The sequence below is a fragment of the Montipora capricornis genome, chromosome 14 (assembly GCF_036669925.1).
Source record: "Montipora capricornis isolate CH-2021 chromosome 14, ASM3666992v2, whole genome shotgun sequence".
In the NCBI taxonomy this organism is placed as follows: domain Eukaryota; kingdom Metazoa; phylum Cnidaria; class Anthozoa; order Scleractinia; family Acroporidae; genus Montipora; species Montipora capricornis.
In genome coordinates, this window is record NC_090896.1 from 26,794,109 (window position 1) to 26,809,108 (window position 15,000).

The window sequence follows — 15,000 nt, forward strand, 5'->3', positions numbered from 1 at the left end:
GCCCTCCCCTCCGTGCAACCTATTTAAACACTCACCCGAATTATGCCGTTCATTTTCAAACGTAAAACAAGTAATTCCTTCATCAAAGTCTGAAGTCAGCACCCACTTTCAAGTTGAAATTACTAGTATATATTTATATGCTCCACACGCTGTAAACGTTCTTAACTTGACACATTTATCAAGCTTCAAAAAGTGGCCGTACTCTGACCTTTTAAACCTAAATTCATTCGTAGAGAAATGGGCTGCGAACCTAAAAATAATTCTTTCAGGAGTACACCGTCGCGAGTAATCAGCTCCTAAAGAGAATACTCGCGGGTTACAAAAGTCACCCCTACTCAGTGGACAATCGCAAACTACACCGTCACTGTGGTTTCCCATATCAAAAAAAGTTTTTTTTTTGCAGTATATAATTGAAGATCTTATAGCAGTTTCACAGTAAAATCATGTTCTCCCTCTACTGACTGTGAACAAGAAAGATAAGTTAGAGGTTTCACAGCTACCCCAAGCTCGATATATAAGCAGCTCTTTATACGAGGACCAGACCTTTGCATTGTTACGTGACTCGAGCGATTTGCATATTTATAAGGATTTGTATGGGGAAAATAACGATTGTTTCTGTGACCTATGAAAATGTAGCGATTTAAATAAAAATCGTCTTACCTTACTTTAGTTGAGTGTTTTTTTCCTCCAGTGTTTACGGCCATTCCTGTTTTTTTAGAGGAACCGGTTTGCTCCTCTATATATACTAACCAAGGTTGGGTACTCTCACGAAGCAGTCGATCCGATCCACCGAAGGAAAACGGCCGTAAATTCTCTCCAGCAGCTCCAGTCGCCTCGAGACTCCGGGTAGAGCACGGACGATAGTTAACTTTTCCTTCCGTGGTCTTTGCTTGGCGTCGAATCTTCACAGAGGCCGAATAAAACGTCGGCAATCTCTGAAAACTTTCCCGTTTTAGCCATCGAAAGAGGCTTTGTTCAGAGGCTTTACTCCAACGATCAAAAGTTAGCTTAGCGACCCGGCCAGATACTCGAATTACTTTCACTCCGGGTGGGAGACAGTCCTTTGCTCCCATCAAAAATCACTTCCTTGAATTCACTTCCTTGAAATCCTACAGCAGAAGTCTTTCTTTAGTTTCACAGATGAACAACAACGAGTATTGTGAACTGCAGGGTACGAGGGTATTGGTTTTTGATTGGAGCAAAGGACTGTCTCCCACCCGGAGTGAAAGTAATTCAAGTATCTGGCCGGGTCGCTAAGCTAACTTTTGATCGTTGGAGTAACGCGAAGTTTGAACAAAGCCTCTTTCGATCGGCAGGTTAGTTTTGCAGGTTACAGGTTGCAGGTTGCAGGTTGAAATTTACTGTGACTGTTACATGAATAGCTAATCTTAGGCCTAATTAGGCCTAAAGAAACGTTTTTAGGCCTAAGGAGGCCTAAAGAAACGTTTTTAGGCCTAATTAGGCCTAAGGTTAGCTATTCATGTAACAGTCACAGTAAATTTCAACCTGCAACCTGCAACCTGCAAAACTAACCTGCCGTCTTTCGATGGCTAAAGCCGGAAAGTTTTCAGAGATTGCCGACGTTTTATTCGGCTTCTGTGAAGATCCGACGCCAAGCAAAGACCACGGAAGGAAAAGTTAACTATCGTCCGTGCTCTACCCGGAATTTCGAGGCGACTGGAGCTGCTGGAGAGAATTTACGGCCGTTTTCCTTCGGTGGATCGGATCCACTGCTTCGTGACAGTACCCAACCTTGGTTAGTATATACAGAGGGAGCAAACCGGTTCCTTTAAACTAACAGGAATAGCCGTAAATCGGCTCAAAGACCACACAAGAGGAAAAAAACACTCAACTAAAGTAAGGTAAGACGATTTTTATTTAAATCGCTACATTTTCATAGGTCACAGAAACAATCGTTATTTTCCCCATACAAATCCTTATAAATATGCAAATCGCTCGAGTCACGTAACAATGCAAAGGTCATCATATAAAGAGCTGCTCATATATCGAGCTTGGGGTACCTGTGAAGGTTTAGAGTCAAAGGGCATTCTTGAGCTCCATAAAAGAAGAGGTTTAAGAATTCCAGTAAGGACAACTTTTATTTTTTTTCTCTGTTACAAGAAAAAACTAGTCCTAATACTCATTTGTCTTTGACTCGGAAAGGTTTCTTGCAACAGGCAATTTCAAAACCTATCGTCATGTACACAAATGCTTCATTTTTGTATTCGAGGATTTTTCAAGCCCCCACAGCACACCCGAGGAATGTTCCATGAACCTTTCACATGTACAAACGGAATGAATGTCATCTCCAGATGGCCAATGGAATAAATCATAGCTCATTGTTGGAAAGTGTGTTTCCATGTCCATCTTTCTATCTGGCTCAGCGCCCGCCTGTCTGCCCAGCGGTGTGCTGGTGAGGTCACCGGGGTTGTGTAACAGTCCCTAAATCAGTCAGTCAGTCAGTGAAACGGCAGCTTTCTAATCTCCCCACGGAGGTCAATTTCCTTTTATAACTTAGTTGATACAACCTCAGCAAACCTCAGACAGTCAAATTGCGGCATTCAGCCGATTAGTTCGTCCGTGCATCGGCTGCAGTTCACAACAATGAACACTTAATCGTCATTTTGTCCACCCATCACACTAGGTGCGTTTTCGCGTGAACAAAACTAAATAAAAATCATTTTCTTCTCTTTTTTCCTCGGGTAGACCAATGTGGAGGCCAATCTATCCTCAGCATCCCGTTACAGTAGGGTCTTCCCCAGACCTCTTCGTGATATGCATCTTCACGATCTCTTCTGCGCACGTCGGATGGATGCCCACAGTCGACGATAAAGTATTGTATGTAAGGCCACACCTTGAAAAAAATTGTGCGTAGAAACACAAATGCTGATTAATTCTCAATTTTTTTATGTTCGAGAGAACAGGATACATTCACCATCTTGTACACAATCCCAGGAAACAATTAAGTCGAAAGACATCGGTGGCGGGGAAGGTTTGTGGTTTGTTTAATTTATATTTTTATCATAAATCGCCTTACCAGGGCAGCGCTTACACACATCGCTAACAGGGGATGGATTACCGACACAAAGTGTCCGATGTGGTATATTATACGATAATATCGCAAACATTTTGCTTATTTATTTTGCGGTTGAAAGGATGGCTCAGCGGTGATAGCACTCGCCGCCCACATGTGGGATGAGTTTGTTCTTGGAGCTTTTCTTTGCTTTGAGCGGTTTTCCTCCAGGTTCTCCGGTTTTCCCAACTCCACAAAAGCCAACATCTCTAAATTCGATCCGTATGAAGGACCTCCCTGAAAACCACCTCCGGGTGATTTGAGCTTCCTGGGTAAATATTTCGAATTTTCTCAGTGATTTAACAAATCGAAAGTGGTTCAGCGTTTTCTGTACTCTTGTCGACAACGATATTCGTCATCACAGTGGTCAAAATGTTGTCGATAAGAGTACAGACAACACTGAACCACTTTCGATTTGTTTTTTACCACAATATTCAACGCCAAAGGAAGTGGTTATTTCAGAGCGTGACCAAAATCATAACTCAAAGAAAGAGCAAGCGTTGTCTATAACGTTCTCGCAAGGTTACAAGCAATTGTGGTAAAAATCAATATTCACTCTGGGAAAACATCGGCAGTTTACCGCATCGTTGCAGTCCTAATAAACGTTACCTCATGGCCGCGGCAAAGCCCTGAATAACTTCCCCAGCCGAAGGGCCAAGAAAATGCATTCCTAAGATAACTTGATCCCCCTCTCGGAGACAAACTATCTGCACAGAAAAATTATATTTTATAATTTAATTATCCTGTCATAATCTACATTTTCAGTTTATGTATAGCAGTTATTGTATCAGAAACCCATAAGGGTTGAACAAAAGACCTTTGAGTGCTTCCACTTAAAATTCTTAAGGAACCACAGAGCCCCCACTTCCTGGCGGTATTGTTGGCGCGGCAGAATAGGGAGGGCCGCTGTGAAATACCAGCGCTGCCAACCCAATCTCCCGCCTAATAATGTACACAGTCTACAATATTAACTGAAGCTTGTTAATGTAGAGCATCTAGATTTTCATTTCATTATGATCGTGGGTGCTCTTGGGGGTTCCAGCAGAAAAAAAAAGTAAAAGTACAGGATTTGAACTCGGAACACCCACTTTGAAGAAACTGTTGTTATCCACTTAACCACTAAAGCTCAACTGGCTGACAATTGTACCGATTATTTATCAACACAAATTAGTATATATAAAATCATTGCTAAATAGTGGTTAAGGACGTTCGCGCCAATTGTTTCTGCGCATCCTTACTGCGCACGCAAATGCACACGCCACGTCATACACGAGCGCGCGCGCTAAGTAATAAAATGAGAAATGATAGGGCAAAAGGCCATTGCTATAGCTTTGCCTGGATTTAACGGTCTTGGACGTTCGGTGACCCCTATTTTTCTTTCCAGAAACGGATTTTATTTACAATTATCTCCACGTTGTCCAAAAATGAACAAAAAATCAATGTGGGAAGTTAAAAAAAATTCAAGATTTCTGTTCACGGGACATCAAATCTTGCCATCTTGCGGCTGCAAGGCGAGTGAAACTGTGATCGCTAAATGCGAACTTGATCTTTAAGAAACCTCACCAGATGACTAAATATACTTAATATGTCCACTTAAACAATATTTGGCAGAGAAGATTTCACTTCAAAGATTTAATTGCAATATATTTGGGTTTACAGACACTGGCCTTATTCGCTAACGAAGCCCGATTTTGTCACATTTTCGGTGTTTTTTCCGGGCATGTTCTCTCCAAAACGAAGTCGGTGACCCCCCATTTTTTTTACATTTCTGACATAACTAACTCATCATCTTACAGTGGTAAAAGTTTCAGAAAAAAATCAATGTTGAAAAATTTTCGCGCGAACGTCCTTAAGTATAGTGCTTGATTTTACAGTGGTTAGCTTTTTCTTGGGCTTTGGTAACCGACATTTTCTTCGCGGGTGATAATACACGTTTACAGCGGCATTCCGAAGAAAAAAAAATGACATATCAAAAAATAATTTTCTGGCACCTAGCGACGTGATAGTCTAGTGGGTTAAGTAAAAGGGTTATTAACCGAACGTTCCCAGGTTCGAGTCCAGCGAGTTCAGGCATTGGGATTCGGATTTTTAAAAAAAGATATTAATTTCCTATAATTCTTATCAAGCAACAAGCGTCCCAAATTGACGAGAATAGTCAAACCCCAAACGGTACCCGCGATCATAATGAAATACAAATCTAGACACTCTAAATGTACACGCTTCAGTTACCATTGTAGACAGTATACATTAATAGGCCTTATTCACGATAGCCGCCATGTTGGTTTTCATATTGTCATGTGAAAAGAAAAGCAAATTGCGGAAAATCGGCTCAACGAAATATTGAAATAACATTGCAAAAAGTCCATTTTAGTATTTAGAATTAAGTACCTTTTATAAAATTTTTATATCTTTTGACTGCCTTTGACATTTTGACTTTCTACTTCGTTATCTGCTCATTTTTCACTAAAAAAACGTCGAAGTAACTTGTGTAATGATTGTATTTTACTGCTTAGGTGATAAACATTCCATGAACGTGAAACAAATCATCTGTGCATAGGGCTAAGGTGTTTGTTATAACCTCTCGAACTTGTGTTGTTTGCCCCCTAAGAAGTGTGTAGCTAATTTGCGTCATAATAGCAAATCCAACATGGCGGCCATCGTGAATAAGGTCTATTGGGTGGAGATAGCATCTTGCGCCAACGAATACCGCCAACTCCATTTTGTTTTCCATCCGAAATGACAGTTGCGATGATAATGACAATGTTCAGGACAATGACGATGAATATAACAATATACATTAAAAAACTTCTCCAACATGATTAGCTAAAAGAAATGCAGTTTATACACCTTATTCCAAAATAGCCGCTATTTTAGTATTCTTTTGTTTCCATGCAAATTGGCCTTTATGGTCTCGCTTTCAAACGTAAAATTCAAAAGAACATTTAACCTTGAACGAGGCCACAAGGGCAATTTGCATGGAAACAAAAGAATCTTAAAATGGCAGCCATTTTGGAATTAAGGTGTATAAACACAATGCAGAAAAGCGTTAATTCGGTGCTAAAGAGGCAACAAACCGAGCATTTTGATTGGCCAAGGATTAAAGAAACTCACAGATAGCCAATCAAATGCGGGCCGTCGTAAACTCAGTCAATAAGCATTTTATCATATGGGCTCTTTACGCTATTCATGAGCACCCAGAAGATGAACTTTGGACAAAAAAGGGCTCGTTACGCTATTCATGTTCACACAGAGAAATTTCGACTAAAACTTTACAAATTTGCACAGAAAGATTACATAATATGTTGTTGTATTTGCTTGTCTGGCTGTAAATAACCTAGCTGGATTTTCAGAAGCGACGAAATATTCTAAAATCGCATCGCACAGAGCAGTACGTGTTCCTAACAGGGCGTACGGCTTTTTCCGGCCCTCCACGCGCCCGCATACGGGGATGATATAATGATAAATTATGGTAATTTTTTTTTTCAAAGAATTCCAACCGCACGTGTTTTTGTAAGTCTTTGAAAAAAATACTCGTTCTTATTTACTCCAAATTGCACTCGAAATAATGTGATTATTTATACTAATAATGACGACAACGACTGTGATAATGGTGATGAATTCCCAATAAAACAAATAATTTAGTCAAACGGTACCCCCCAAATGAACTTCGTCGACCTTTATAAATGAACAAGAGTTGCCTCCTTCTCCCAGCTGTGTTTCTTAACGCTGTTACGCTAGCTTAAATCGGCACTTTCTGTGCACGACCCCACGATTTTTCTTAATTAAAACGTTTTGTACAAAACAAAACAAAACAAAAAAAAAACAATTACAAAGGAAAAAATAATACAACAAAAAACAGAAGGGCAATTCAAAATGGCATATCCTTCACATGATGTCAACTAATGAATCTACTGAAAAATTGATACTTGATTACAATGATTAACTATACTATACTATCAGAACCTCATTACCTTGAAGAGTTTAACTCTGGTTTAGAGCTTGGTTTTTTTTTAGTTTAAAAATTTCCTTATTTCGATGTAACGTAACTCGTGCTTTTCCCGCGCGTGCAGCTTCGATCTCATTTTTGTCCATATTTGGGCATAAAATTGTTGTCCTAAAATCCCCAGCTTTGTTCCAAGGAAAAGAGTTGCAATTTACACGCTTCAAAGTCATGTGCTTCTAGTGTATATTATAGTTAATGATTGAAATCAAGTGCATCTGTGTGCATGACCCCACAAGATGCTAGCTTGACCATCCAATCGTGTCTTTATATAGGTGTATCACTTTCTTCGGCCGACTAATAGCCTCTTACCTTCATGTAACACTGCTCAGAGTTTCTTGCCGGTATCGTAAACTCAAGTGGTTTGTAAAATGCATGATAAACCTAGAAAGATGATCGTTAGCTGGAAATCTGGACCTGGTTCCTGAAAGGTGTAATAACTCTATTCCAGGGGTTACATGTGCCTTATTCCGGCACATTTATCCCTGGAATAGAGTAATTACTCTTTTCAGGAACCGGCCCCTGGTAAATATACGAGACAATGAGGTTCTCTCAATGACACGACACTCAGGTATTTCTTATACGGGAGGCGAAACAATGAACTTCCACTTGGTCGCTCTCCACTAACCTTAAAGGCTCGTGGGAGATCAGCATTTGTTCAATACAGTTTACTCCTCAAGATAAATAAGAAAGAGCAACTCTTCACCAATGAAAGCTCGACAAAGGCAAGCCCTACCTCAATGTTGTCCTCTCCGTGTATATCAATTGCTTTCTCTTCGGAAAGTCCAACAGTACCAAACTCCAAAGGCGTGAAAACTGTGGTGGCAACCTTTAGTCCCAGAAACATGCACACACATTACGTATCAAATCTCTATTTCTGAATTCTCCAGTAAGTTACCCTCTGACCTATATACGTACTTAATTAATTGGCTTTTCAGATCGATTTCGGATAGCAAACTGGGGCCGGTTGCTCGAAACCTGGTTAGCGCTAACCATTGGTTACGAGGTATCAAAACCTATAGGTTTCCGTGGTATTTAACGCTGATTAGCGCTAACCACGCTTCGAGCAACCCAGGCCAGATGGAGACTTTTAACTTCCGAAGTGTTTCGCCCAAACTCTAGTCTTTCAGGTAGAAAAGACACTTCAAAATACAAGTATGGTGACGTCTAGGTAAGCCGGAAGACAGTTGCTTTCGGTTGCTTCCCGCCTCTCAAAACATCCTTTGCTCATTCTATATTTAATATTATGGGACAGTTTGGCGATGAATTTTCCATGTTCTCTGTAAAATTTCTCTGGCATCGATACCATTTAAAATTCTAGGGTAGTTAGTACACACTAAGTTCTAAACAATCTCTGATAATCACAATTAATAAACAAAATCATTACCGGAATACCTTATCATAGTCCATAGTAACGTCTGAATCTCCGAAAAGTCGGTCGGCGAGAAGCTTTCCTGCTCTTATGGCCACTGGAGTCAGTTCTGGGCGATCCTTTCAGAAAATAAATATCTTAATTACACATTACTGATATATAGATTTAGTCAAGCCTAAAAGCGGACCTTCCGTCCGAGTTATTTGTTCTTACAGTAAGTTAACATGGTTTGAGCCTGGGATCCAATCGAAAACAAGTACCTGGTCAGCGGTTAACTTCCAAAAACAGCTGACCTTGATGAGCTCTAAACTTGAGCCTCGATATAGTCCCGTGGTACTGGTCAGCAGACACCTTTTTTTGACAGGTGTCAATTGGCCATAACATGGATGTCCAATATCAAAGATATACGCTGTAAACGGCCCCCATAATTGGGCGTATTGATGATGATGGTTGTTATTATTATTAGGATATTATTATATTATTGGGAAGAGTTGCGCGTACGCGCGCACGAGCAATAACGCTAGCCATGATTACCATGAGAAAAGCTACTCATGGGTTCCTATGACTATGGTGCTCCGCTATAATTTTATATAAATGCCATTTGTGTGAAACCCCTTCCTATGACAATTGAAAACATAGCAAGGAAATATGAGGAAAGAGAACGAATCCCCAGTATTTGGTCCTATATTGAATACTATTTGAAATCTGTTGATACTTTTGAGTCATACTGTGTGGTTCTTTTAAGAACAACGCCTGATAGGTCAGTTGGTGTGAAAAGGGACCTCGCTGTCAAGGGAACAACACACAAAAGTACAAGAAGTGATCAGAGGATCCTCATTCTTGTGTTACGAACTTTATCGATTGATACCGGGTCATTCACTCATTTACCTGCAAAACATCTCCAATGGCGTAGATATGCGGGACCGTGGTTTGTTCGCTATCCTTTCCTACAATTTTCTTGCTTAGCGGGTGAACCTCAACTCCAGCGTTGCCAAGATTCAAGTAAGCTGTTTCAGCATCTCTTCCTAGAGAAACAGACATCTTCTAGTGAGTGACACACAAAGGGCCGTCGTTCACGATTGTACTCACACACTCCGAACCTAGAAACGTCTGAATGGTTATCCGAAAGGAAATTATCCATTGACTTAATTTTAGAACTACCATGTCCAACAGTACAACTCTAAAGCGACAAGGGGATGAACAACTGCATGCTCAGTAACTTCCATCTCAATGGACACACTTAAATATAAGGATTTCATTCAGACTCAAAATTTACAACCACTTTCCAAGAAAGACAGAAACAGAATCATTTAGAATATAATTGGGGACACTCAGAAAAAATCCGAATGCGCATTTGCAGAAGTCGAACCTCCTATCTTCCGATTACAAGTTCGGATGCAATACGAACTTTCCGATTACGACCAACGTCAACCTTCCGATTGCTACTAGCTCGAATGAATACTTGTCAGGTGGTCATGCCAAAGAACTTAGTCAACAGATGCAAAAGTCAGAACAACCTCGCGGCACAATATATCACTCCTTTTACTTCGACGCTGTCATTTCTCCGGGAATTGATATGGAAACTTTGAGCTTCCATCAAATAAAGCGTATGGACCGTACTTGTGTGCGATTCGCTTTTAAAAGATGGCACGCCATGCAATACCCAAAGCCTTCGCTGAGATATTAAAAGTACAGGCTAAAGTACTTTTGATTCAGAAAAGAATCACTGTGATCCAAGCAATTATCGTCCTATATAGTCCGGGAGCATGTGTAATGCCGTGGAAATTCTGTGTGTTAAGTGAACCCTAATCAACTTGAAAAGTTCTGGTGGTGGCAACTTTGCAAAAATGTGACGTGCATATCATCATTGTCAGTTTTTCAACCAACCATTCGCAAAAATTAGTATATAAATGATTTAAAACCTTTATAAAGTGAGTGTCGTTGTCGTGATGTTGTTGAAAATCAACAGGAACACATGAACGTGTTGCTTAGTAGCTGTCATTTGGTTGTTCTTACTTTAGAATTCTCTCCACAGAGTCAAAAGTTCAAATTGAAAGTTACCTTTGTAGTATATCACAAGTAGCTGGGTAATTGCTTAGAGATATTAGAGCGAGATAAAGCGTCGCGTTTACGGTAAACAGCAATGAAACTTCGAGAGCAGGCATGGCGTAGTGGTGAGAGCAAATTTGGCCAAGGTTAAATACCCAGAGTCGGCGTCACGTGTGAGTTGTGTTTGATGGTTCTCTACTCTCTCTTTCTCTGCGGTTACTCCGGTTTTTCCCTCCCCTCAAAAGCCAACCTACGATTTGACAGGCAGATTTGATTTCTGTGCAGTGTATCCAATTATTTTAGGCGTTTTCTACCCGTTTACCCTCAGATAAGGTGCAACTTCCTAAAAAGAGAGGAAACGTTAGAATGAGAGAATTGTCATGCTTTTGTGATAAGCAGGAGCGTTTACCGTTTCACGTTCACGCAACGCTAGATCTCTCTACGAGCTATCACAATCGACTTTATGATGAAGGAACGTAAACATAGTTGTCTGATTTGCTATGATACAGGAGGAGAGCCAAAACCAAACTTTATCCAGACGCGTGGTCCAGCAAATAGGTACTGGATTTATATGCCGGTACTATAGGTTCAAATCCCTCTCTGTACTCTGGATGGATTTGTCTTCCGTGATCCCGAATCCCAAATTCAACGCTTTGTTCATAGCCGAGTGGTTTCCACCTATCAGTTGGGGGTTCTTAAGGTGGCTCGAATTAGTTTCAACGTTTCCACGTTTCGCTCTTATTAGAAGGATCGGCACTACGACACTGTATCATTTATTAGCAATATCGTGGTACCAAATGAAACACGGATTTTTGCTGAACAAGATGCAGTCATTATTTTGACGTAATATGTCACCATGGCAACGGGCAAGCCCTGTAAAAACACCCTTTATTTTGTCTTTAGTTGCTTATATCTTAAAAATGAACTCGGTTGTCCCCATTTTTTTATTTCTGAAAAGTAATCAGAAGGGCAAGATTAAACTTTTTGCAAGGAAAAATAATTGTCTAGGGGATTCAGAGCCACCTTAATTCTTTGGCAGAATTTTTTAAACTTTGCCGAAAGTTTCATCGTGGGTATTTTACGTCACAATAATGACTGCATCTCTTTCAGCAAAAATTCGTGTTTCATTTCCTGGGCCTGCCCGTTGCCAAGGTAACTTATTACATCACAATAAAGATCTCGTCTTGTTTGGAAATAATCGGTGTTTCATATGGTACCATAACATTGCTGTTACGTGATTAAGTGTTGTAGGGTCGTTCGATCTAAAGAGAGTATCTTCTAAGTGTTGAAACCCTTTCGAGCCTCTTTAACACAACTATGTTTGGTTTGAAGTATTTCTTTGCTTGTTATAGTTAAGCCTAGATATTATCCTAAACAGTCGGCCTTCTCAGGACTCCTCTCACCTGGACGATCGTACTTTACTCAATTGTCAAATGCGCAATGCAACGGACACATCATCATCATCATCATTAAGGTATGGTCTCACCGGAGGATTTCAATCACTGAGTAAAACTTCACACATTGCTAGTACCTCTTATAGTTCTCGAAGAAACACCCCTAAGTTTCAAGTGCTCACTTTCACACACACAAAAGAAAAGTAACCTACCAATTGCAAACAAAACAGTGTCAAATGTTTCTTGGTGTGATTCGCCTGTGACCGTTTCTTTCCACGTGACATGAAGAAGTCCGTTGTCCTTTTTGTCTATTCTAACGGGAACACACTGCTTTAAGAACCGGGTTCCGTGGTTCTCCATGTAATCTGTCACAAGTTTTGCCATTTGCTTGTGTCAAGAAGAAAAGTAATATAATAATAATTTACTAATGATAATACCAATAGTGATAATGATAATTCTTAATAGGAATGACAATGATTATGATATCGATAATGTGATAATAATTAGATTTTCCAATTCACTTCTTTTGTATCTTGTTGTGGAAAATTGGCGAAGGGAGATTACTATGGTGAACGTTTGTTCTTTCATGAACGGGTTAATGAGACTTAATTAATTAAACTTTTTTCATACAACGAATTGCGACCTTTGTCTTTAAGGTTTCAAGTTCTAACCTTATTCTCTCCAGGAGCGGCATAAATGATTCAAACAGCTTTTACGTACGGCCCATTACGCCTTAAAATTAGACTTAAAGTTCTGGTGGCTTGTTAGCCTGTGCGGAAATTGCGCTGAATATCAAACATGTTTGACATTTTCTTCGCCGCCAACTGTTCTCACGAAATTTTCGCCTAGTGTGCGGACACCGAACGAACTTAGCGCTGGCGACGATAACCTCGTGTCGCCATTACGCATGTCAATTCAGGGTCAAAAGGGTAGTTGGTGACGACGAATCAGTTTAAGTGGGTAGGTCAGGAGTAATGCAAAATACTTGATCTTATCGAGACTGGGTTCATGACAAATTTCTTTACTTCAACTGAATCAAGGTATTAGTTTCTTTTCAGGGTACAACCAGTGACTCTACCGTCCTAAAATTCAAAAGCATGGAGCTTGAGAAATTGAGGTTGTCGGTGACAAAAAAATACCCAAGACGATGGCATAGTGTGGCTTTCACACTTCGTGTATGCCAAACAATAACAGCGCTAGGTAGGTGGGGCGCTAAACTGGCGCTAAATACGCTTGAATTCTTCAAGGCGGAATTGAGCACCGCGCTTCTTGCCCAGTGTGTGGCCGGCTTCAATGGCTCGAAAGAAACGAAAGATAGAAATGATCGTGGCACTTATCTGGACGATGGAAGCAATTGTCTCTGACTTATAGACACCGGCCTGAAAAATTCAAGTGGCTCCAACAGGATTCACACCTATGACTTCTGCGATGCCGTTGCAATGCTCTGCCAACTGAGCTTTGAAGCCGCTCAGTTGGGAGCAGGTCAATTTGTTGGGCTCATCATGTGTTCACGTGAAGGACTCAATGAATGAAATGATGTATACAATACAATACAATACAATACAATACAACAACTTTTATTTCAACACGATGGTGATTAAAGCGTTGCCGCTTATGGCGTCGTGTATCTAAACTAAAACCTAAGGAATAAAAATATATTAAAATCGTCTTAATAATATAGAAAGTCGTTATCATTATTGTGAGGCATTGTTTGCGGAGATTCCGCCTGAAAGTCTAAGTTACGTAATTTGTCGGATTTAGAGGCCATTCTTGTATAGTTCTTGACATTGGATGTCTTTGCGAGATCCGGGGTGAGGAGATTCCACACAATAGAAGCTCTAAATGCTATTGAATTTTTCATAAAATATGTGTTAAAGCGTGGCACTGTTACTGTGTTCGTAGTACGTAACTGAAATGCGTGTTTATAGACTGGAACACATGAACCCAACAAATCAATATTTCTCAGAGTGATGATATACAATGGAGGGAAGTGAACAGTACAGCTATCCGGCCCAACATAACCTATACCCATGTTTTCTCAAAAAAGAAATATGGTTTTGATTTAATGAAGAATCTCTTACTTGGTCGAAGCCTCTGAGTGGAATGGATCTCATCATCAGAGAGGTGTCAAATCCTAAACCAGTCAAGAAACCAGCACACTCCAAAGCAACATCTAACATAATATTCGATTAAGGAATATGTTGCACAACCAACCAAAATGAAACCTTGACAGGAATTAAAACTATGCGTTTAATAGAAATAACAAGAACAAGAATTTATAGGCCTGAAATATATACGACATTTAAGGATACAAGATGCACCGATAACTAACCTGGAAAAGAAAAAATGCATTGTTCATGTGAGAAATACGGCCTTATGTGCGGACACGCACAAAAAGGATTAAGTAAGTAAGTCAGGTGAGAAAGCAGTGATTCCGCCTCTCATGAAAGAGAGAGCTTTCATACTCAAGCAATTTGCCTTCGACCTCGATTCGCTTGGTTTTTTCCTTCCTTCGGACGTGACAATATTTCAAAGTGCCAAGGTGAGCCCAGGAAGCTAAGCGTCAGTTAAAGCAGCCACGGTTTGAATTAGATTTTAGGGATGAGGGTACATTATGATGTCCAACATGAGATGCATTCATCCCCACTGAGGACATCTAACTTGCGACTTAATCTAAACGGTTTGGATGATGCTTGTCCCTGACCAGACGAGGAGGTGACTTGTTATCCATTTGAATATTACTATTATTATTAATTTGGATTTGCCTTTTTTTATGAAGAGAGTTTACTCACGTCTTTCCTGGGGAATTTTTTAAGGAAAACAAGTCATCACTGCTTATACCATACTCAAAAGCACCAGGTACCTGGAAACGAAAAAGCACAAAAAACGATAACAAGCTAAATGATAAAATTTACATCATTATCATCATCATTCAGGAGCCTACATCTCCAATACAAGGCCTACGTCACGGAATTTTCAGAGGTCAAGCTATTTTTAGACGAGTTGATGAGATCTGCCTTGCACGAGTTACCATTCTCAATCCCATGGGTAATCATTTCTCATGCAAGACTTGTGATTACCTGGAAAATCAATCTAACTCGATCTGTAGAAA

The 15,000-nt window shown here is 40.1% G+C and overlaps 1 protein-coding gene and 1 long non-coding RNA gene across 3 annotated transcripts in view; both read right to left on the bottom strand.

The window, feature by feature from the left end:
• LOC138032628 (uncharacterized) overlaps positions 1–973 on the bottom strand; it is an 18,016-nt gene extending 17,043 nt beyond the window's left edge. Inside the window, exon 1 of the long non-coding RNA XR_011128420.1 lies at positions 661–973. This is a non-coding gene — a long non-coding RNA (uncharacterized lncRNA). The remainder of the gene's footprint in view (positions 1–660) is intronic.
• Positions 974–2,080: 1,107 nt separating this feature from the next.
• Positions 2,081–15,000, bottom strand: part of LOC138033373 (thioredoxin reductase 2, mitochondrial-like) — a 36,020-nt gene continuing 23,100 nt past the window's right edge. For both annotated transcript variants that reach the window (XM_068881113.1, XM_068881112.1), the window contains exons 9-18: positions 14,681–14,751; positions 14,201–14,220; positions 13,970–14,061; positions 12,101–12,275; positions 9,334–9,470; positions 8,469–8,564; positions 7,810–7,902; positions 7,386–7,457; positions 3,683–3,780; positions 2,081–2,854 (exon numbers count right to left, since the gene is read on the bottom strand). In XM_068881113.1, the coding sequence (XP_068737214.1) occupies positions 2,731–2,854; positions 3,683–3,780; positions 7,386–7,457; positions 7,810–7,902; positions 8,469–8,564; positions 9,334–9,470; positions 12,101–12,275; positions 13,970–14,061; positions 14,201–14,220; positions 14,681–14,751 (978 nt within the window). In that variant the 3' untranslated portion in view covers positions 2,081–2,730. The remainder of the gene's footprint in view (positions 2,855–3,682; positions 3,781–7,385; positions 7,458–7,809; positions 7,903–8,468; positions 8,565–9,333; positions 9,471–12,100; positions 12,276–13,969; positions 14,062–14,200; positions 14,221–14,680; positions 14,752–15,000) is intronic.